At 44.5% G+C, this 22,712-nt stretch overlaps 1 protein-coding gene across 1 annotated transcript; it reads right to left on the minus strand.

Annotated features, from left to right (window-relative positions):
* Positions 1-469: 469 nt before the first annotated feature.
* HEMK2 (HemK methyltransferase 2, ETF1 glutamine and histone H4 lysine) lies at positions 470-19,504 on the minus strand. Its single transcript, XM_082252266.1, has 7 exons — positions 19,478-19,504; positions 10,108-10,239; positions 9,933-10,019; positions 9,758-9,848; positions 8,396-8,479; positions 4,329-4,470; positions 470-927 (listed from the first exon to the last, which is right to left on the minus strand). The coding sequence occupies exons 2-7, from the start codon at positions 10,230-10,232 to the stop codon at positions 815-817; spliced, it is 642 nt and encodes a 213-aa protein (XP_082108392.1). The 5' UTR covers positions 10,233-10,239; positions 19,478-19,504; the 3' UTR covers positions 470-814.
* Between the last annotated feature and the right edge of the window lie 3,208 nt (positions 19,505-22,712).

Here is a 22,712-nt window from a genome sequence, read left to right on the forward strand (position 1 = left end):
GTCTGGAAGCAGCATGGAAACATTTTGAGGCTAAGATATAAATATTATAGACGTGCAGATTAGATGTTGTACATATCCTCAGTACTCTTTTGCAGTTCCTTTTTAAATGGGGTATTCTACCTTCAATGGGGGGGGGGGGGGGGATGATAAAACACCCATAATCCACAAAGGAGTATCCATTACATGGTGTTCCCTTCTGATTCCAGATGCTTTATTAACCAAGCCTTGCCCTTCATTAGCTCCCAGCAATGGGTGCATGTTTGTTTTTTACTTATCTTCACAAATACCACTATCAGTGTAATAGCAGTCAAAAATGGCTTTTTCCCTCCTAACTCCAGTTGGATTGTTTTCTTTTTAGCTCAGGCAATGATGGGTCCCCTTTTCAGGATTTCAGTGTTTTCTTCCTGTCCATTGGCATGTTTCCCTTCATTTGCCATTCTGATGCACACTCAGCAGGTGCTGGAAAATTGTCCAACTTTCACATCAGCCAACACGGATTTTACCCAGAGGATGAAATCTCTAGTACTATGCCAGTCAGTAAAGGTAATGGGCTGATTGTTTCCAGTTAGGGTACACAGGGTCTTGAAAGAGGCATTCTTCTAGAGGAAACATTGCTGGACTGGCAGTCAGAATACTGACATTGCTGAGTGGCACAGAGAGGTCATTGAGGTTATTGGAAGGAAGAATAAGTGATGAGGTTATAAAAGTGTAATGTTCCCGTGGGTTCATACATACAATTATGTAGGTTTCCAGAGAATATTTGCTAGATCTTCTTCATAGGGGAAACCCAGTTACTTGACACTAAATGTTCATGTCATTCCGGAGACCTCCAAAATTTAAGAACAAGCAGATGTTCTCTCCCTGCTTTTCTAGAAAGCAAGTTGGATCCTTGTAATCCATATGACTTCAATTGTTCCACAATCTCATCTAAAAAATGCACAAAACAGCTTTTATGGTGGTCAAGAATAATATGCTCACATGCAATGCTACAGGTTAGACAACCTTGATGCAAATCACAAGTTTGACCTTTATAAATGGCAGCAAATGATGTACGCAAAACCATAATATATATTCTACTTAATAGGGCTTTGTCTTCTGTGATGTAAAAATAAAAGCTAAGGCTATCCATACACATAGAATGCTAAATAGTGTGAATAGCTTGTGGTTTCAGACAGCCGCCATGCAGGGCTGTGGGAATACTCAAACAGCGACTAGATGAAGTCACTGTTCGGCAAACAAATTTTCCACCTGGCTCCTTCGATTTTTCAATGCAATTGTGTTGAACCTCATGGTGGCAACAGGGGCACCTATGGCTCAAATGTCGGCCGATTCAGCATGAATTGGAAATGGTGTTTTTATTATACAGGATTTATGTAATTAAAGATAGTAAAAAATCTTAGCTATGGTGTAAGTGTAGGGACACCAAAATCATTGAAAAACAAATATATATGAATTTGAACGTGCAATGCCTCAAGAAAGAGGTGTATCTGATTTTACAGTCAGATACTGCTGCTGCATACATTGTGTATTCCCACTTGTGACATGCAAATAATATATTTAGTGTGCAGTGCTATTTATTATAGGATTTATATAATGCAGTCTGTGCAGGGCTTTTCAAAGCAAAAAAGGTAAAAAGTACAGTTAGTTGCAATACAATACAAGCAGATTAGGATGGCCCTGCTCTCTTAATCTTTTTCTAATGACATGTACTGAAACTGCACTGTCTACATAAAACTCTTGCCTGGAGGGGATCCCACTCACTTTTCAGTGATGTTAGAAGAGCCTGTGTTTTTACCCAGACAGAGAAAGCAGTTAAATTACAAACAAAGTGTTTTTCTATTATATGTATAGTAAAAAGTAAAACCAATACAAAAAATACTTTAACCAGTGCCATCAGCACTGTGGAAAATGTACAAAAAATGCCATTACTTCCTACTCAATTCAAGCTAGCATTCACTGATTTATTAGTCTCCAGCGAACAAAGCCCAAAGTCTATAAAATTGGGATTTTTGACTTACAGTAAAATCCATTTCTCTGATGTTCATTGATGGGACACAGCTCCTGATAATCATAACCATTGGGTTATACTGCCCTATACAGGAGTAGGACACTAGGAAGAAAAGGACTACAGCCATAGGCAGTCCCAGGGGGTTATACTCCCTCTCTGCGTTATAGCCACTCAGTTTTGTTACAAGCAGTGTCAGGAGAATTATAACTCCACAGAGGGGTGGGTGCTGTGTCAGTCAATGAACATCAGAGAAATGGATTTTAAAGTAAGTTAAAAATCCCATTTTCTCTTTTGTTCATTGACAGACACAGCTCCTGATTTTCAGAACCATTGGGACGTCCCAAAGCAGTGTTAAACATGAGGGGTGGGAACAACAAAAACATTCCCAAGGCTAAACAGTAGCCAACCAGGCAACAGGAGCTCAACCAAACAACTGGAACCCACCTGAAAAAAACAACACACCCTGTAAAGCCTTGCGGCCAAAAGAAGCACCCGCAGATGCCAACACATCCACTTTATAATACTTTGTAAAAGTGTGCACTGACGACCAGATGGCCATCTTGCCAACCTGCGTCACTGACGCCTAATGACGGAAAGCCCAGGAGGCACCAAGCGCCCTAGTAGAGTGCGCCTTGACAGGAAAACGAGGAACTTGACCCCTGATGGAATAGGCCTGAACCATCGTCTGTCTTATCCATCTGGAAATGGTCGCAGAGGAAGCGGACAACCCTTTTGGAGGTCCATCCGTGAGCATAAAGCGTGAGTCTGGCTTCAGAATTTCCTTCGGATGTTTAGGCTTGGGACACAGATAAGTGAACACGTCTGCATTCAAATGAAAATCAGAGACAACCTTTGGAAGGAACGATGGACAGGAGCGAAGAACCACCTTATCCCTGTGAATCACCAGGTAAGGTGAACGACAGGATAACAGCGCAAGTTCCTACACCCTGCGTGCAGAGGTAATAGCCACTAAAAAGGACACCTTCTGGAACAGTGTAAGCAGGGGAATCTCCCGAATATTTTCAAAGGGAGTCTTCTGTAGAGCTGAAAGCACCAAATTAAGATCCTAAGGCGGCAACGGAGCCCACACTGAAGGAACCAAATATTGGACACCCTGAAGAAAGGTATGCACCAGGGAGTGTTTAGCCAAAGGTCATTGGAAGAAGACCGCCAAAGTCGACACCTGGCCCTTGATGGTACTCTTGGCCAATTTCTGTTCAACCCCAGTTGAAGGAAGATCAAGATCTGAGCCCCATAGAAAGAGCGAGGAAGAACCCCAAGTTTTGCTAGCCCATCGTCCGCAAGCCAACTTTGCTAGCCCATCGTCCGCAGCCTCAGAGAGGGGATCAGGTGGGGAAATGAGCTCCAAAGACTCCATGTAGTCTGGTTGCCGCCAACGCACCCCCCCCCCCAGCCTCCATTGCCAGTTAGCGCCCAGCCCCCCATCCCAGGAAAGTGGCCAGACCACCCAAACATCCCCAGCGTGGAGGGGGGCAGGATGAGGGATTTGGCAAGGAGGGGTGCTTGCAGGATAGAGGGGAACACGGGAGTCTGGCTGTCCCAGAGAGGGGCCCTTATCCACCCCAAAACCCTCCAGGGGGAGAGGGGGGACAGCTACTCACCATACCAGGAACAAGGCGGGCACTGCTACAGACAGAACCCCTTTTTATCAAAATGGAGGAACGAGGAATGCTGCGACTCGGACCGAGATCCTGTTGTATGCGAGGCGTTTAACTCGCAGGTTAGCCCCCGTCCAGTGGGGCTATGTCGCGGCCAAACTAAAGCGAAGTGAAGGTCTGCGCGCGCTCCCTGGCCAGATTGGGGTGACCACTGGATCTAGATTATCCAGCCTGTCGCCCAGTCTGGCAGTTGACTGTAGATATCACAGGAAAAAATCCAGGAGAAAAAACATTTCTATCTAAAAAATGTTGCCAGGACCAAAGATCCCAGCAAGGTAATAAGTCCTTACTCCTGACTGGGCAGAAAAAAAACTGAGTGGCTGTAGCAGAGAGAGGGAGTATACCCCCTGGGACTGCCCATGGCTGTAGCCAGAATTATTTTCTGCCTAGTGTCCTACTCCTGTAGGGGGCAGTATAACCCAATGGTTATGAATATCAGGAGCTGTGTCTGTCAATGAACGAAAGAGAAATATGAAATTTAGTTTGTACTGCAAAGAAGCTGGCCTTTTGTCAGTAGCAACCACTTTAGATTTTTTTGTTCCTGTTGCTGGGCAGCAGCTCTGCTTCTTTGCATGTTTTTCATAAATCAACCACTGCCATACATTTATTGTCATAAAATAAAGTACTATAAATGATCTCACCTGGATTATTTTCTTTTAGTACTATAAGGTAGAATAAGCCTTTAGGAGACAAAAGCTTAGGGACCAGAGGAAAAAATCTGTCCATAACTTCCCGACCATTTTTACCTCCTGCCCAGGCAGCTTGTATTCCATTACCTCCTACCTGGAATATATAAAGGATGTAGATTCAGAACATTAAGCTGCAGTTTTAATTGTATCTGTTTATTTGTATCTTTTTCAAACAATAATATAGAAAAAAGCAATTTAGGCATCAACGGAAGTGACAGTACAAGAAACTAAGAAGGGCAAATGGGATGAGTCTTTTTTTCCACATTTTACTACAAAGCACAGAGGTTTGATTTACAAACCACTGGACTTTGTTTTTTCTCTAGTTTCTGAGCCATTTCGATTATAGTAAAATGTAATACAATATGCTGTATTTCATGTAACATTCTGGTTGCCAAAATAACATTTCTGCAGATCAAAACAATTAGTGACTAGTATATAAAACAGGCAACTCATACACTTATGTGGAAGGAAAGTTACAAAATTACTGAGTTTCTAAGGTTGAATAAAAGACACAGTTCGATCCAGTTTAAACGTGTGCACGTGCGTGTGTTGTTCTTCAACATTTCCCATAGATCTGTATATTTTACTTCTAGTGGAGGACATCTAATAGTTTTTGGAAGTTGTCAACAATGTCAGCTAGCACCACTTCCTGGGGGAAGAAGTTCAACATTTTTACTGCTCTAAAAGTAAACAACCCCTTCTGCAATCTAAGGTTCAACACCAAATAGTGGCTGTGTAGCCTTATCAGGGACCTTACAGTAAACAGTTTATTGGAGTTACTGGAGGCACTTTTAGGATATTTGTAAATTGTAATACAGGGCTCGACAAACCCCAGGCGTCAGGTCGCATTGGTAACTAGAATTAGTGGCCTCGTGCCTGGGCTACACTGCGGCAGGTGCCTTGTCCCTATGCGGCCCCCGCCCGCGGGTGGCAGAATAAGATGCCGCGCCGGCTGGTAATTAAGGACGCGGCTTTGTGGCCTGCTGTAGGGAGACGCTTACATCGGGGGAACTGGCCCCCCTCTTGTGGTTGCTGGGTCTTCAACAAGCAGTCACTGGTGGCACTGAGGGTTCCCCTACCTGTTCTCGCTTCTCGGAGAAGAGGTTGAAGATGTTGAGGGCTTGATCTGGTGCCCTGTCCTTACTGGTGAGTGGACAGGGAGTGTGGGGCAGCTGGTCGGAACAGCCTCAGTTCCATTTACAACCCCACAAAGTTGGAAACCATTTTTTTTATTCTCTCCCTGTCATGCCACACATCGAAGACCCCTTTTACATGGGCTGTCGGATCAGGTCAGTTTTTTCAGGCGGACCTGATCGGACCCACCAGTCTCCTCTATAGAGTGGGGGATTTCCGCTGACAACCGCCGCCATCCGATCCGGTCTTAAAAAACAGACAAATAGTGATCCTACTTTCTATCCGTCCGACAAATCGAATCAGTTGGCATCGGATTAAAATGGACAGCCTCATAGAGGAGAGCGGAACTGTGTCCATGTTCGCTCTGCATAGCGGGGAAATCCCAGCTGAGCAAGCAGATTCCACTTAGCGGAGGTGCACATGTAAAAGGGGCCTAAAGTGGCATGAGTTACTGGATCTCCTATCGCTCCCACCTTGCTACACTGTCCTTCCCTAATGAGCCACTGCACATCACACCAAGTACACATGCGTGAAATGTGGGTCAACACATCAGCAGGTTCATTAAAAACTGGCCACCATTCCACCCGTGTGTATGACAGCCAGTCAGGCAGAAGCCGGCCATTCGGCATGTGCAAAAAAACAACTGGCTCCTAGATTTCAAGCAAATTTGTCAAGCCCTGCTGTAATATTATTTCCACTTGAGCGCCTCTTATTCAGAGCAAATAACTGTAATCTATGTTATTGATCCTCACAGTGGAGGTCCTCCATCCCCCTTATTAATAATAAGTATTGCCCATGGCTGATTCAACCATGCATTTTCGGAAGAAAGGTTTGGCGACCAAAACGAAACTGCTCACCAAGCATCCCCAGATCCTTTTGAGCATCACCAATTCTCCCAGGGGAGCACCTCTTAACGTAATTAGCATTTGTATTTTTGGCACACAAGTGTACATAAGTTAGCTGGAATCCTTCTGCCTGCTCTCCACTGTCACTTACGGTTACAGAAAGTGACATACTGTACTGTGGTCAATGCATAACAGTACAATAACAGCATTTTTGCTAAAATAGACATATATTAAACACCTATGCATTGCTATCAAAATTACAGTATATTAAAGTGATTGTAAAGTCTTGATTTTTTTTTTTAAATTTAACTACTTCAGCTCCAGAAATGTTTACCCCCTTAATGACCAGGCCATTTTTTTGCGATTCGGCACTTAGTTACTTTAACTAACAATTGCGCGGTTGTGCGGCGCTGTATCCAAATACAATCAATGTCACTCCCACCTTGCTGCACTGTTCTTCCCTAGTGAGCCACTGCCCACAAGAGGACACAGTTTTAAATTAGAGGGGCAAAGGTTTAAAAGTAATATGAGGAAGTATTACTTTACTAAGAGAGTAGTGGATGCATGGAATAACCTTCCTGCAGAAGTGGTAGCTGCAAATACAGTGAAGGAGTTTAAGCATGCATGGGATAGGCATAAGGCTATCCTTCATATAAGATAGGGCCAGGGACTATTCATAGGATTCAGATATATTGGGCAGACTAGATGGGCCAAATGGTTCTTATCTGCCGACACATTCTATGTTTCTATGATGTCCTTTTTTCCCACAAATAGAGCTTTCTTTTTTCTTCGGTTTTTAGATTTTGCGATATAAACAAAAAAAAAGAGCAACAATTTTGAAAAAAAAAAAAAAAAAAAAAACACAATATTTTTCAGTTTCTGTTATACAACATTCCCAATATAAAAAATTAAAAAAATCTAATTTTTTTTATCAGTTTAGGCCGATTTGTATTCTGCTACATATATTTGTTAAAAAAAATCCCAAAAAGCGTATTTTAATTGGTTTGCCAAAAGCTATAGCGTTTACAAATTAGTAATGGCGATGATCAGCGATTTTTAGCGGGACTGAGACATTGCGGCAGACAGATCGGCCCCCTAACTGACATTTTGGACACTTTTCGGGGACCAGTGACATTAATACAGTAATCAGTGCTAAATAATATGCACTGTTACTGTATAAATGACACTGGCAGGAGGGAAGGGGTAATACTGGGGGTGATCAATGATAAATGTAAACCTAAATGTGCTTACTAACTGTGGGGGGGGGGAATCTGTGGAAGGCACACAGAGATTGGTGTCTCAGCTTAGCTGAAGCACACAATTTCACTGTGCCTGTCTGACAGAAGAGCCACCTGCTTTGTTTACATAGGCAGGCGGCTCTCCTGTCAGTTTCCCCCGAAGGTTGCGGGAGGCCGGCAGCGACTGAGCCCGCTTCTCCCGCGGTCTTATCACAGCTGGAGCGCGGCTCCTTTGCCGCGCGCGCGCTGCCGAGACCCCGTACCCATAACCACATACATGTATGTGATTATGCGCAGCCGAGCCGCCCTGCTGCAGTAAAACTGCGTGGGGCGGTTGGCAAGTGGTTAAAAATAGCAAACATGTTATACTTACCTGCTTTGTGTAATGGTTTTGCACAGTGCACCCCCGATCCTCATCTCCTCAGGTCCCTCTTCAGTGCTCCAGGTTCCCCCTCCTGTTAAGTGCCCCCACAGCAAGCAGCTTGCTATGGGGCACCCGAGCTGAGCCACAGCTCCCTGTGTCCATTCAGATACACCCCTTTCTTTCCTCATTGGCTGACTGACTTTGATTGACAGCCGTGAGAGCCAATGGCACCACACTGCTGTCTCAATCAATGAGGAGGGGAGACCCGAGCAGCTGAGACACTACTGCAACAATCGCTGGATCTAGAGGGACCAAGTATTAGGGGGGGCTGCTGCACCCAAAAGGCTTTTTATCTTAATTCATAGAGATTATGACCTTCTGCCTTTACAATCACTTTAAGTTAAATAGTTTAGTTTTACACTGGTAGGTAAAACTTACTTCCTCTGAAGGTGTGACCACATAAGGGGGATTAAACAGAAGAAGATCGATTTGGCCCTGCAGCCTTGGCAGAAGCCCATTGGCCTGTATAAAAATAAACAAACATTTTATTAGTGCTATGCACAAACAATACTAGCGATGTGTTTATAGATCTCTTATTGCACACCAAAAGGCTAAACTAGGATGTACACAAAATGGCAAAAGCTGCTGGCCAGTGAAACACCACTCTCCTACATGACAGGCAGGGCTACTTGTCAATATACTAATGGTTTCCAGAAATTATTACACTATGTCATCACCTTTGTAAACCTTTCACTAATCCTGATGTAAAACTGCTTTAGAATGAAGCACACTGTGGAGACAAGAAACAAGTGACCTCTACACTAAATACATTTCAAAACTAAGCATTACTTGCATAAAAGATGTCAATCTTCCACCTTCAGATCATCCGTACATTTATTGGAATATTACAGAGGTTAGAGTCCTAAAGGATTCTAACCTTTGTGCATGTGGTAGAGGATAATTTAGTACAAGAAAAAACAAATTACATAAAATACAGAGGAAAAAAAAAAACACGTCCCCATGTCTAGGAATTAAAGAGGAAGTAAACCCTCCTATGCAACTTGTACCTATAGGTAAGCCTATATTAAGGCTTACCTATAGGTACTGTAAATATCTCCTAAACTTGTACCGTTTAGGAGATATTTACTTTGCATGCAGCCAGTGACATCACTGGCGCATGCGCTCTGAAGGAACGGCCGCTCGTGCCGTTTCTTCAGAACCCCGTGCCGTGACCGTTGGCTCCCGCATGCATGAGTGACGTCATCGCGGCTCCAGCCAATCAGATGGCCGAATGCCACAAACCCGGAAGAAGGCGACACAACATGTCACCCATGAGAGAGGTGAGCGGTTGGCACTTCGGGGTTTCGTTCTTTGGTAAGTATTTCATAATGAGCTAGTATGCGATGCATACTAGCTCATTATGTGTTTTTCTTTCAGGTGTTCGTTTTTTAAAAAAAAAAATTCGGAGGTTTACAACCTCTTTAAATCCTTAGTCTCCCTTGCGCAAGGCAAGCATACATTTCACAATACTTACAAGAAGCTACTTTATGCACTATATCGGTTGACTTGCTCTAGCACTACTTTTCTGCAGTGTATGATACACTGTAAGATACACAGTATTGCAGCTAACTATTGTATCTTTATTGTTCCACCTGCAAGGATATGAAACATGCCATTTCTGGTATGTGAACCTTACAGAACACCTTACAGTGCAAATGCACTTTTTATAAATGTTACACTTGCAGAATATATATATATTTATATAAAACATAATTTTAGATCTTTGTACAAACACATTACCAGGTCAGTTATAATTGGTTCAATGAGTACTTTGTTGGTGCGTGCTGTCTCAAGGGTACATGAAGCTGCCAATGGATTAACATCAGTACATCTGAAATAAGAACACCCAGAATGCAATTATTATCCCTATTCATAACAGCAGGTAAAACACAACAAAAAAAAAAAAGCCACCTACAGATAGAGAGCTTTTGGTCCAATAATTGATGCTACAAATGATGACACAACACCAGACCCACAGCCAATTTCAAGGCAGAGCTTAACCCTGTAAAAGACATACATAAAGTGAATATATGGTTATGGACAGAATCAGAATGGCAAGGCATGGTTTCATGATCGGCTTAGCAAATTACCGAGCAGTGAGCTCCTCAACTTCTCCTTCCAAAGCATCAATTAATAGAAATGTGTCTTCTGCTGGTTCATAGACTTCAGAAAATTCTCCGTGGCCAACGTGTGAATATACAGGAGTAGGGTGCATAGCTTTACTGGAAAATAGTTTTGAAAGAAACAATAAAATATGTGCTACAGAAGGCCCATGATATCCTATCAAGTATTCCTCAAGCAATATTGTCCTTGAACAAGATTGGAAATCTGCCCAATACTTGCTGCTTCCTCACGACCACCAGGTTGTGGCAAAACGTTTAAAACAAAAAGGGGAGAAAGGAAGCACACCCAGATCCGTGTGCTTCCTTTCTCCCAATTTGTTTAGCTGGAAAATAGTTTTCAGCTCTTGGTTATTTTACACAGTTAGGCCGGCCATAGACGGTAGCTGCTGAACCGGCTGAGATTGGAACAGTGCATGGGCAAGCTGAATGTACCAAGTTGGTCGATCGATCATCTTGGTGCAACCAGCCTGTCGGATTTTCTTGCCATTATTGCTAGCGGCTGCTATAGCTGCTAGCATATTCACAGTCTTCTCCTGGCGGGGACGGTTTCCCTTATCCACCCCAAGAGAATACAACGTCTCAGCAGGAGGGATTCCCATCAGCACTGTCTGTGTTGATGGGGGAATTGTGTGAATTTCTTTCCTGCAACCCATGGTTGCAGGAAAGAAATTTGCACCATCTTTGGCCTGCCTTAGTGTAGATGTAGACGTGTATCTAAATATCCCTTTCCTCTGAAGCCTTATAATGCATTTGGATAGCGCTTCAGAGGCTACTCACAACTGTGTGCATTGCATGTGGGTGCGGAGTGTTTGCAGCACTGCCCCATTTGCTTGAATGTGTAGCATTCGGTGGCATTACTGCCCGCTGATCACTAGGTTGGGTAAACCGTTCCGCTTTATGTTTTACTGCTTTTCAGGCGCTCTGGGCTTCAGCAAAACGGCAGCCTCAAGCAAGAAGAAACAGGAGCAATGCTGGAGGCAATTTACAGCACACACTAATGTTGGTGGCATTATTATTAACGTGGAATGTATGTTTCTTGCTAAAGAATATTTTTTATCAAGCAGTTATGGGCAAAGTTCCGCTTAAAGGGGGTATGATGGTACATTTTAGCAATACTGCTATAATGTATTTATAACTGATGTTCGGCAGGCTTCGATTCCGAAAAGGAACAGCTGTAAGAACACCTAATACAGAATTAGTCCTGGCTGTTAAAACTGCTCTCCTAGTGTAATTCATAAGGTGGGTTTATTGCTCCTACAATTTGTGTCCCTGCTTTCTTCTTCAGGCCCCTCTCTTGCCTCCTGTCAGCATACATTCCCAGATGAGCTGTGTATATACAGTCACTGACAAAGCCTTGTGCATATCATGTGGGGCACCTTGCTGTTCCTGTCTATCGTCTTTCCCATATGAGGCCACAGAACCACACCGTGTCTGCTCATCTCCTGTCCTACATGAAGTCTGAATGTCCAGAATTAAAAATGACCACCAATCAGAGGCATGCAGATGCCCCTGCCTTGGGCGATGTGCTGCAGGAGCCTCTCCATTGTGTGGCTGTCTCTTGCACTGTGCAGGGCTTACTTGTGAAACTGACAACTAAATCCTGCAGATTACACTGGAAGATTGCAGCTCTCTGGCACTGAGTGTTTTAGTGAATCCAGCAGGTGGTGCTGTTATATTTTGTGCAAAGCAGGAAGTGTTGAGACAGTGTGGTGTGGAGTTTGTTAGGGGCTGCGGACTGGACCGCCACTTAGACACTCCACTGAGACCGTGATAGGCGACGGCAGGTGACCCGGGGGACCTAGAGCATCGGCGGGTTACCCGGAGACTGAGTGCAGTGGCAGGTGCGGACCACCGAGAGGGCAGAATGAGACTGACAGCGGGACCAGGAGAATGGGAGTGACAGCGGGACAGGGAGAACGGAAGTGACAGCAGGACTGGGAGAACGGGAATGACAGCAGGACCGGGAGAACGGGAATGACAGCTGGACCGGGAGAACGGGAATGACAGCTGGACCGGGAGAACGGGAATGACAGCTGGACTGGAAGAACGGGAATGACAGCAGGACCGGAGAACGGGAATGACAGCGGGACCGGGAGTGACAGCGGGCCCGGGAGTGACAGCGGGACCAGGGGAACGGGAGTGACAGCGGGACCGGGCGACTATGAGGTAACCGGTTGACAGGTGTCTGCTGTTGACAGGAGAGGTGGTGGGTAGGTGAAAACTACTGACCGGAGTGGGGAGTGTGACAGGGAAGCGGCGGGAGCAGTGAGAGGCAGGCTAACCAAAAGAAGCTGCTGACAAGTGTCAGTTTACAGGGGTGGCTGAGCAGGAGCAGAAAGCCATATATAAATAAGACTGACTGTGTGTAGTGGGGACGCTGGCTGAGGAGTGGGTAGTGTGAGTAACTGGGTACTACTGTGAGTATCTGAGTATTGTTGAGTACCTGTGTATTGTTGAGTAGTATTGAGTACCTGTGTATTGTTGAATAACTGAGTAATGTCGAGTATCTGTGTATTGTTGAGTACCTGAGTACCGTTGAGTACCTGAGTACAGTTAAATACCTGAGTACTGTTGAATAACTGATTATTGTTGAGTACCTGTGTATTGTTGAGTACCTGATTATTGTTGAGTAGTATTGCGTACCTGTGTATTGTTGAATTGTTGAGTAGTATTGCGTACCTGTGTATTGTTGAGTAGTATTGCGTACCTGTGTATTGTTGAGTACCTGATTATTGTTGAGTAGTATTGCGTACCTGTGTATTGTTGAGTAGTATTGCGTACCTGTGTATTGTTGAGTACCTGATTATTGTTGAGTAGTATTGAGTACCTGTGTATTGTTGAGTAACTGATTATTGTTGAGTACCTGTGTATTTTTGAGTAGTAATGAGTGCCTGTGTATTGTTGAGTAGTATTAAGTAATTGAGTAGGGTTGAGTAATTGAGTATTGTTGAGTACTGGGTATTGTTGAGTAACGGAGTAGTGTTGAGTATCTGAGGATTGTTGAAGTATTGCGAGTAATTGAGTATTGTCGAGTACCTGTGTAAAAAAGGGGATTCACTCCAGAGATAAAACGATTATTCTCCCACTCTACAAGATTTTGGTCTGGCCACATCTGGAGTATGCTGTCCAGTTCTGGGCACCGGTCCTCAGGAAGGATGTGCTGGAACTGGAGAAAGTCCAGAGAAGGGCAACAAAAATAATTAGGGGAATGGAGGACATCAGCTATGAGGAAAGACTACAAGCACTTAACTTATTCTCTCTGGAGAAGAGACGCTTGAGAGGGGATATGGTATCAATGTACAAATATCGATTAGAAGAAAAGCGGTTTAACCTTAAATTGCGTAATGGGTTCTTTATGGTCAGAGCAGTAAGGATGTGGAATTCTCTTCCACAAGCAGTGGTATCAGCAGGGAGCATCGATAGTTTAAAAAAATCCGATTAGATAGGCACCCTAATGACCACAACAACATACAGGGGTATACGCTGTACTGTTAACTGCAAGCACACATCATAAGTTGAACTGAATGGACTGGGGTCTTTTTTCAACCTCACTATGTAACTGTCAGAGTAAAAGCTGCACACTCTGCATCTGAAATTGTGGGGGAGATTTACTAAAACTGGTACACACGGAATGTAGTGCAGATGTGCTTGTAACAAATATACTTCTAGGTTTAAGGCCTGGTTCACACCAGTGCGGTTTTGAAGTTGTACTACTTCAAAGCAGTGCGATTTCCTGTGTGGCCTTCAACTTAATTTAACAGATATTAGAGCTGCAGGATTCTGGACAAAATGAGAATCACAATTTTTTTTGCTTAGAATAAAGATCACGATTCTCGGTGTAACATCATCTTTTACATTATACAAAAATTGGGCTAACTTTACTGTTTAGTTTTTTTTAAAATTCATTAAAGTGTATTTTTTCCCCAAAAAACTGCGCTTGAAAGACTTCTGCGCAAATACAGTGTGACATAAAAGACTGCAACGATCGCCATTGTATTCTCTAGGGTCTTTGCTAAAAAATATATATAATGTTTGGGGGTTCAAAATAATTTTCTAGCAAAAAATACTGATTTAAACTTGTAAGCAACAAGTGTATGAAAAAGACTTAGTCTTTAAGAGGTTAAACTGCCTTCACTTACAGACGGAAGTTCATTCCTTTGATCTTAGGCTCCGTTCACATGTCAGCGTAGAGATCACGGGCAGAATCACCGCGATTCTGCCCGCGATCCGGAAATCATTGCAAATCGCGGCCCTGTAAAAATTGAGGAAATGCCGTTTTAAGATTGTGAGGGGAGTGAATCGGATTCACGATTTTTAACAATTAATCATGCATGTTTAACAGATATCAATGCAAGTCACACTGAAATCACAGAGAAATAGCGCAGGATTCTTTTTCTGAGTCTCAGCAATTTAAACGGTTCCATTGCCGCAAATGGGATGCAACTTGTAATGTGACTTTGAACTGTCAAATCACACTGGTGTGAATGGGGGCTTATTGTCAAAGCTTAATTGAACAAGCTGAAGTTAGAAGCTGATTGGTTACTATGCACAGCTGCACCAGATTCTGTGCGCTCTTCCTGTGTAATCTGCAGGACTGAACTATCTTGTTTGACAGCTCGGGTCTTGCTCTGCAATCATTTAGGCTCCATTCAAATTTGTGTGACTCCAAAGTCATGCGATTCCCACTGCAACTGTGGATGGGTGTGACTTGGATGTCACTTTGGCTGTTCATTTTGACTGCTGCATCGATAACAATAAGATGCAACTTTTATGCGATTTGTGAGTGTTTACACTGCAAAAAAAACAAAACATTCTATGCATGAAGGTAAAAAAACCTTCTCTGTGCAGCAGCCCCTCTAACACTTACCTGAGCCCCAACAAGAACCTCAGCTCTACAGGGACTCTCACTCCCCATTGGCTCCCGCTGCTGTCAATCACAGACAGTGAGCTAATAAAGAAAGGGAGGGGGCCTGAGCCACAGCTCTGTGTTTGAATGGACATGCAGAGCAGCGGCTCGGGGGTGAGCCTGCTTCGGTGCCCCCACAGCAAGTTGCCTGCTAGTGGAGGCACTCGGCAGGCAAGAAGGACCCGAGAAGGGGAGGATCTGGGCTTCCCTGTGCAAAACCACTGCACAGAACAGGAAAGTTTGACATGTTTGGTGTTTAAAGGAGAAGTACAGCCAAAGCTCATTTGGCTGTACTTCTCCTGTGGATCGCAGGAGTGCAGTCTGTTCTGCACTCCCGTGACCCATTTTCAGCAGACAGTGGGCTGCTCGCTGTTGGCTGACGTCACAGAGTTGGTCTAGACTCGGGCAAGATCTCAACCATATGGTCAGGGTTCGCCCAAATGCCTAGACCAGCACCTGGCTCAGCCCTTCAAGGAGCGGTTCACGCATGCTCGGAAACGAGTTACCGCCCCCCCCCCCCCCCTGCGTCATCACGTTCGTGCGGCCCTCCAGTGAGGTATGCTCTTCACCGCTGCATCGATCTGACTGAGTCCCCTGATTGGTTCTCCCCTAGTGTCATCTCCCAGCTGCTGGCCAGCCTCAGGGATGGAAATACCGCGGACCCGAGCTATGAAGATAGACGTTTACACCTCTATGTAATTTCTTAATATGTGTCAATAAAATTATTTACATCTGCTACACTGAGTGGTGCCTTTCTCTCAAATGTCCATGACTTTTCCAAAACTTTCTTGGTTAAATTATTTTCCAAAACTTATCCAGGCCTGGAAATTGCCATTTTAAAATTCCATAATTTTTCCAGGTTTTTCATGACTGTACGAACCCTGATAAATCTCTTCTGCAATAAAATAAACCTACCTGCCTGCTCACAGTCTTAATGCATGTACACACTGTAAGAAAATTGGGCAAACATTTACGTCCAAGGAACAATCGTACGATTTTCTGATAGTGTGTATACAACGTTTGACAGCTGATTCCAACCTTCCGAATGAAAATTTCCAAAGGGACAAACTCCTCGTACGGGAACCGAACAAAAGATTTTTTATGTGTACCGTTTTCGTAAAAGAAAAATAAGAAAAGAAAGACTGAGCCTGATCAGAAACAATAAACAACAAAAAAAAAAGGCTTTGTCGTATGAGAATTTTGGTACATTATTTCCTTTCTCGGTTCCGACTTGCTGTGAAACAATGAGGAAAATAGGATGATCTTTCATCCGATTTTCTTATAATGTGTACTTTTACCCCAGATAGATATTTAGAATATACATAGAGCTGCGCATGTGCAGCTTGGCATACATTTTGGCACTGTCTTGTGTGCCGCATGTGCGGAAATGATCTCACAGTGATCAGAACAGGGCTAAGGGTAAGAGAGGGTTATAACCCCTGGCAGATTATTTTTTTTCACCATCTTTGTCTTATTGTGGATATTTTCCTTCACTTCCTGTCCTATAACCAAACAGGAAGGGAGAGGAAATCCCTGAAAATTAAGGGAATTACCTGGGGAGCCCCAGGTCACCAGAACTAGTGTCCCCATTGGAAGATTTCCCCTCTATTCTATGAAAGCGTGCAGGTGTTCTAATACCTCGCTATTCTATCCAAATCTACAAGAAAAAAAAAAAAAAGTTATGCCTATAGTTATACTTTAACCACTTGCTAACCGCCCCATGCATGGGGTGGCTCGGCTGCGTATTATCACGTAGATCTACGTGATTATGTGCATGTGGTCTCCGGAGCCGTGTAGAAGCAAGACCGAGGGAGGAGCGGGTGCGATTGCCGCCGGCCTCTCACGATCTTCAGGGAAACTGACAGGAGAGCCGCCGCTATGTAAACAAACAAGATAGGCTAAGCTGAAACAATGATCTCTGTGTGCCTGTCACAGAGCCCCCCCCCCCCCCACAGTTAGTAAGCACAATTTAGAAGCACACTCAAAACGGAGTTCCACCCAAAAGTAGAACTTCCGCTCTTTTGTTTCCTCCCCCCCTCTGGTGCCACTTTCAGGGGGGAGGGGGGGGGAACGGGTACCTGTTTTTGACAGGTACCCTTCCCCACTTCCGGGATGCGGCGCCGTCACCCGGAATTTCGGCCCCCTCCTCCTCCCACTGCCGCCGAGCCAATAGGAATGCGCTGCGCGCTTTGCACATGCTTAGTAGGGATCTGGCCGTGAAGCTGCAAAGCTTCACTGCTGGGTTCCCTTACTGGCAATGGCAGCGACAGCACCTGACAGCCAATGGAAACATCGGCTGCGGTGCCGACATCGCTGGACTCCAGGACAGGTAAGTGTCCTAATATTAAAAGTCAACAGCTACAGTATGTGTAGCTGCTGACTTTTAATTTTTGGAGAGGGTGGAGCGGAAGGCGGAACTCTGCTTTAACCCCTTGATCACCCCCAGTATTAACCCCTTCCCTGCCAGAGCCATTTATACAGTAACAGTGCATATTATTGAGCACCGATCACTGTATTGGTGTCACTGGTCCCAAAAAGTGTCACTTAGTGTCAGATCTGTCCGCCGCAATGTCGCAGTCCCACTAAAAATCGCTGATCGCCATCATTAAAAAAAGTCCTAAAATCTATCCCATAGTTTGTAAACGCTATAAGTTTTGCACAAACCAATTAATATACGCTTTTTGGGATTTTTTTTACCAAAAATATGTAGCAGAATACAAATTGGCCGAAATTGATAAAAAACATTTTTTAATTTTTTTTTATTGGGAATGTTTTATAGCAGAAAGTAAAAAAATATTGCTTTTTTTTTTCAAAATGGTCGCTATTTTTTTGTTTATAGCGCAAAATCTAAAAACCGCAGAGGTGATCAAATGCCACCAAAAGAAAGCTCTATATGTGGGAAAGAAGGGGGCATCAATTTTATTTGGGTATGGCGTCACGCAATTGTCAGTGAAAGCAACGCAGTGCCGAATCGTAAAAAAAGGCCTGGTCGTGAAGGGGGTAAAACCTTCCGGAGCTTAAGTGGTGAAAGAGGAGTTTCAGCCTGGGGTGGGGGGAACATTAAATGTCAGCAGCTACAAATACTATAGCTGCTGACTTTTAATATAAGGACACTTACCTGTCCAGGGATCCGGCAATGCCGGCATCCAAAGGGACTCCTCCGATAACTACTTGCTGGTGGACACTGATAATAAAAAGGAGTTGTAAAAGTAGAAGTTTTTTTTTAAAAATCTTAATGCATTAAGATAAAAAGCCTTGTGTGTAGCAGCCTCCCCAGCACCCCCTAATACTTACCTGAACCCCATCTCTAGTCAGCGATGTCCACGAGTCCCTCGGCCGTCCGGGACTCTCCCACCTGATTGGCTGAGATACAGCAGTGGTGCCGTTGGCTGCCGTGGCTGACAATCAATGTCAGTCAGCCAATCAGGAGAGAGAGGGGGCGGGGCCAAATGGCAGCTCCATGTCTGAATAGACACACGGAGCTGCAGCTCGGCTCAGGTGCCCCCATAGCAAGCTGCTCGCTGTGGGGGCACTCGACTCGTAGGAACAGCAACGAGAGACCAGAGAAGTGGAGGATCCAGACTGCCCTGTGCAAAACCAACTGAACAGGGCAGGTAAGTATAACATTTTTGTTATTAAAAAAAAAAAAAGACTTGTACTGGTGTGGGAGAGTGGGGCACTTTCTGAATGGTCCTGCTGTCTTCTGGGACCTGTCTATCTCCCAGAAGGCAGTGAGGGTGTAAATTTGCGTAGATCACAGCACAACTGCGGCGATTTTACCTGGAAGTGGGAGCGGGTACCTTGTTTTGACAGGTATCAGCTCCCGCCTCAAAGGTGCCAAATGTGGCTGCGGAATGGGAGAGGAAGCAAACCCTTTTGGCTGGAGCTCCACTTTAGGTTCCTCTACCAATAGCAAGCCCTATTACATTTTATTAACTGCACTCTAACCTTAGCATCTTTATGAGGACTTTTTTCATGGTTTGTATGAAAACGTTTGCATTTTGTGGTTGTAGCGCCAAATAAATAAAGGGGTTTGTATTGAAAAAATGCTTCTGAGACCTCAATAAAAGGGATAAGTTGCAGAATACAATTTTCAGCTACTCCTCATTTCTTGTAGTGACAAATGAAAGAGCTGGGGGGGGGGGCACGCTTTGATATCAGCATGTGCTGGCACTGCCACCCCAACTCACCCACCAGAGACACTTCCCTGCAGGCTGAGAGGACAATCCAGTATTCAGACGTTCCTGAAGTAATGTGAAGTCTACAGATTTGTTAATAAAAAAACCCCCACTGTGTGCTGCCTCTGGAATAAGAACGATCCCGGTGATACTTTACTGTGACTGGAAAACATGGCATGTCTGCAACGTGAGGCACCCGTCTTCTTGTTATGGGTGGTACCTTACAGAGCAGAGAGCACACACTGACACACACCTTCATGCTGCCTCGGTCCTGGCGCCCAGGGAAGAGAAGAGTACAGCAGTAACAGCTAGTTCCTGCCCAGAACAAGGATCCTAGTGATGTCAGCAGACCACGTGACTGTTTGGTCACATGATACAGAGAAGTACAGGAAGTGGATAGGAAGGAACTAGTAACAACCTATGTGGCTGCTCTGAGAGATACGTATGTTCGGGTTTTTTTTTCTGCTTGAACTTCTGGAATCTCTGCCAAGGAGTAGGATTGTCTCTTGCTGTCTACAAGGACTGTCTCTGGCTGTCTACGAGGACTGTCTTTGGCTGTCTACGAGGACTGTCTCTGGCTGTATATGGGGGGGGGGGGGGAATGTCTGTAGCTGTATATGGGGGGGGGGGGATGACTGTAGCTGTATATGGGGGGAATGGCTGTAGCTGTATATGGGGGGGGTGTGTCTGTAGCAGTATATGGGGGGGTGTCTGTAGCTGTATATGGGGGGGGGGGGTGTCTGTAGCTGTATATGGGGGGGGGGTGTCTGTAGCTGTATATGGGGGGGGGTGTCTGTAGCTGTATATGGGGGGATGTCTGTAGCTGTATATGGGGGGATGTCTGTAGCTGTATATGGGGAGGGTGTCTGTAGCTGTATATGGGGGGTGTCTGTAGCTGTATATGGGGGGGGGTGTCTGTAGCTGTATATGGGGGGGGGTGTCTGTAGCTGTATATGGGGGGGGGTGTCTGTAGCTGTATATGGGGGGGGGGGGTGTCTGTAGCTGTATATGGGGGGGGGTGTCTGTAGCTGTATATGGGGGGGGGGTGTCTGTAGCTGTATATGGGGGGGGGGTGTCTGTAGCTGTATATGGGGGGGGGGGTGTCTGTAGCTGTATATGGGGGGGGATGTCTGTAGCTGTATATGGGGGGATGTCTGTAGCTGTATATGGGGAGGGTGTCTGTAGCTGTATATGGGGGGTGTCTGTAGCTGTATATGGGGGGGGGTGTCTGTAGCTGTATATGGGGGGGGTGTCTGTAGCTGTATATGGGGGGGGGTGTCTGTAGCTGTATATGGGGGGGGGTGTCTGTAGCTGTATATGGGGGGGGGGGTGTCTGTAGCTGTATATGGGGGGGGGGTGTCTGTAGCTGTATATGGGGGGATGTCTGTAGCTGTATATGGGGAGGGTGTCTGTAGCTGTATATGGGGGGGGGGAATGTCTGTAGCTGTATATGGGGGGGGATGTCTGTAGCTATATATGGGGGGATGTCTGTAGCTGTATATGGGGGGGGATGTCTGTAGCTATATATGGGGGGATGTCTGTAGCTGTATATGGGGGGGGTGGGTGTCTGTAGCTGTATATGGGGGGGGGATGTCTGGATCTGTATATGGGGGGGGGTGATATCTGGAGCTGTATATGGGGGGGGGGGTGATATCTGGAGCTGTATATGGGGGGGGGGGTGATATCTGGAGCTGTATATGGGGGGGGTGATATCTGGAGCTGTATATGGGGGGGGGGTGATATCTGGAGCCGTATATGGGGGGGAGGGGGTGATATCTGGAGCTGTATATGGGGGGGGGGGTGATGTCTGGAGCTGTATATGGGGGGGGGGTGATGTCTGGAGCTGTATATGGGGGGGGGGGTGATGTCTGGAGCTGTATATGGGGGGGGGGGTGATGTCTGGAGCTGTATATGGGTGGGGGGGGTGATGTCTGGAGCTGTATATGGGTGGGGGTGATGTCTGGAGCTGTATATGGGTGGGGGGGGGTGATGTCTGGAGCTGTATATGGGTGTGGGGGGGTGATGTCTGGAGCTGTATATGGGTGGGGGGGGTGATGTCTGGAGCTCTATGCATGCTCTTCAAGGACATATTCCCAACCATCTATTTTCATGTTGTCCTTTCCACATTTCATGCATAGTAGCCATTTGCCAAAAATGTGATCCTCACCTAATTGTGTAAATGTATTTTTTTTTCAGCTACAATGGCAGGCGAGATTAATAAAATGGAGAAAAAATTTGAACCCAAGGCGTGAACATAATTCAATTCCTATGTTTGTAGCCATGACTTTTCTGCACAAGACTGTATAATATGTTGTTTAACAAATATAACTCAGAGTGTGTGCAAACAATTATATGCACACATAGAAAACTTTTTGGACTAACTTAAAATGAAATGTAATGTTAAACATTGAATGACCCCCTCCCCTTTTGGAGCACACTTCTGTAAGTGGCACCACTGATACACTGCTTTCCCTATGTCTCAAGGTTCACTTACTAATACTTTTCCAGATTAAACGCTGGTGGTCAGTTACTTAAAAATGTATATAGTAATAGGAATCATAATCAACATCACCTATCCCAGTTGACAGGGTGCATTACTACTATTTCTGCAAAATATTTATGTATATATACTTTTTGTTCCTTTCATATATATTTTTAATTCATATTTTTTAACATATGGATTTGTGGTTTACACACAGTACTAGTAATCTGAGCAACAAAAACACGCCAGTAGTTTTAGTATATCTTATTTTTTGGGTCCCTAGGTTACTCATTTTGATTTTCTTGATGATGCAAACCCAGAAGAAAATCCAAAAGTGGAGTTAATAGGATTTAATTCACACGGTGTTCAATGCGGTGAATGAATTTGAGGAAACTACAAAATCAAAATTTGCATGTATAAAAAAAAAAAAAAATTAAGAACTTTGCCAATTAAGGTAAGCAAAGTTCACTTTTTTTTTTTCAAGGATTCCAATAGATTTTAAATCAAGTTTATATGAAAGAAGATGAGGTAGGCATCTGAAACCTGGTAATTGACTTAGGGTGACCACATCACTTTTCTATTCAGGGATGCTTTTAATGAGGCAGAAAATCACTAATGATAAATCTATTCCTCATTTTAGATATTTCAGATGAACAAAAAGGCTGCATTGCATATTGTCTTAGTCAGTCAATTCTAGATGTATGCACATGGACAGCTAACTATTTCTGATTATAGAAACATACAAACAACCCATCTATTCTGCCCAATTTCTGCCTATTAAAAAAAAAAAAAGTAATATTTTATTTTTTATCCGTCCGTGGCCTATCGACATTCCTTATGCCTATCCCATTCATGCTTTCACTTCTGCTGGAAGGCTATTCCATGCATCCTCCACCCTCCCAGTAAAGTAATACTTCCTGATGTCCACCTTTTTATTGTGGTAGTTTTTCTTCAATTAAATATACTTTCCTTTACTGTGTTGATTCTCTTTACATATTTACATTTT

Source organism: Pelophylax lessonae (genome assembly GCF_965119305.1).
Source record: "Pelophylax lessonae genome assembly, chromosome: 3".
NCBI lineage: Eukaryota > Metazoa > Chordata > Amphibia > Anura > Ranidae > Pelophylax > Pelophylax lessonae.

What these genes read in the sequence shown, in the direction of transcription:
- HEMK2 (XM_082252266.1), bottom strand. Translation starts at nt 10,232, where the DNA reads ATGCACCCTACTCCTGTATATTCACACGTTGGCCACGGAGAATTTTCT. An exon ending in GGACCAAAAGCTCTCTATCT is followed by an intron (nt 9,849 to 9,932) that starts GTAGGTGGCTTT and finishes TTCTTATTTCAG; the next exon opens with ATGTACTGATGTTAATCCAT. An exon ending in TGGTCACACCTTCAGAGGAA is followed by an intron (nt 4,471 to 8,395) that starts GTAAGTTTTACC and finishes TATATATTCCAG; the next exon opens with GTAGGAGGTAATGGAATACA.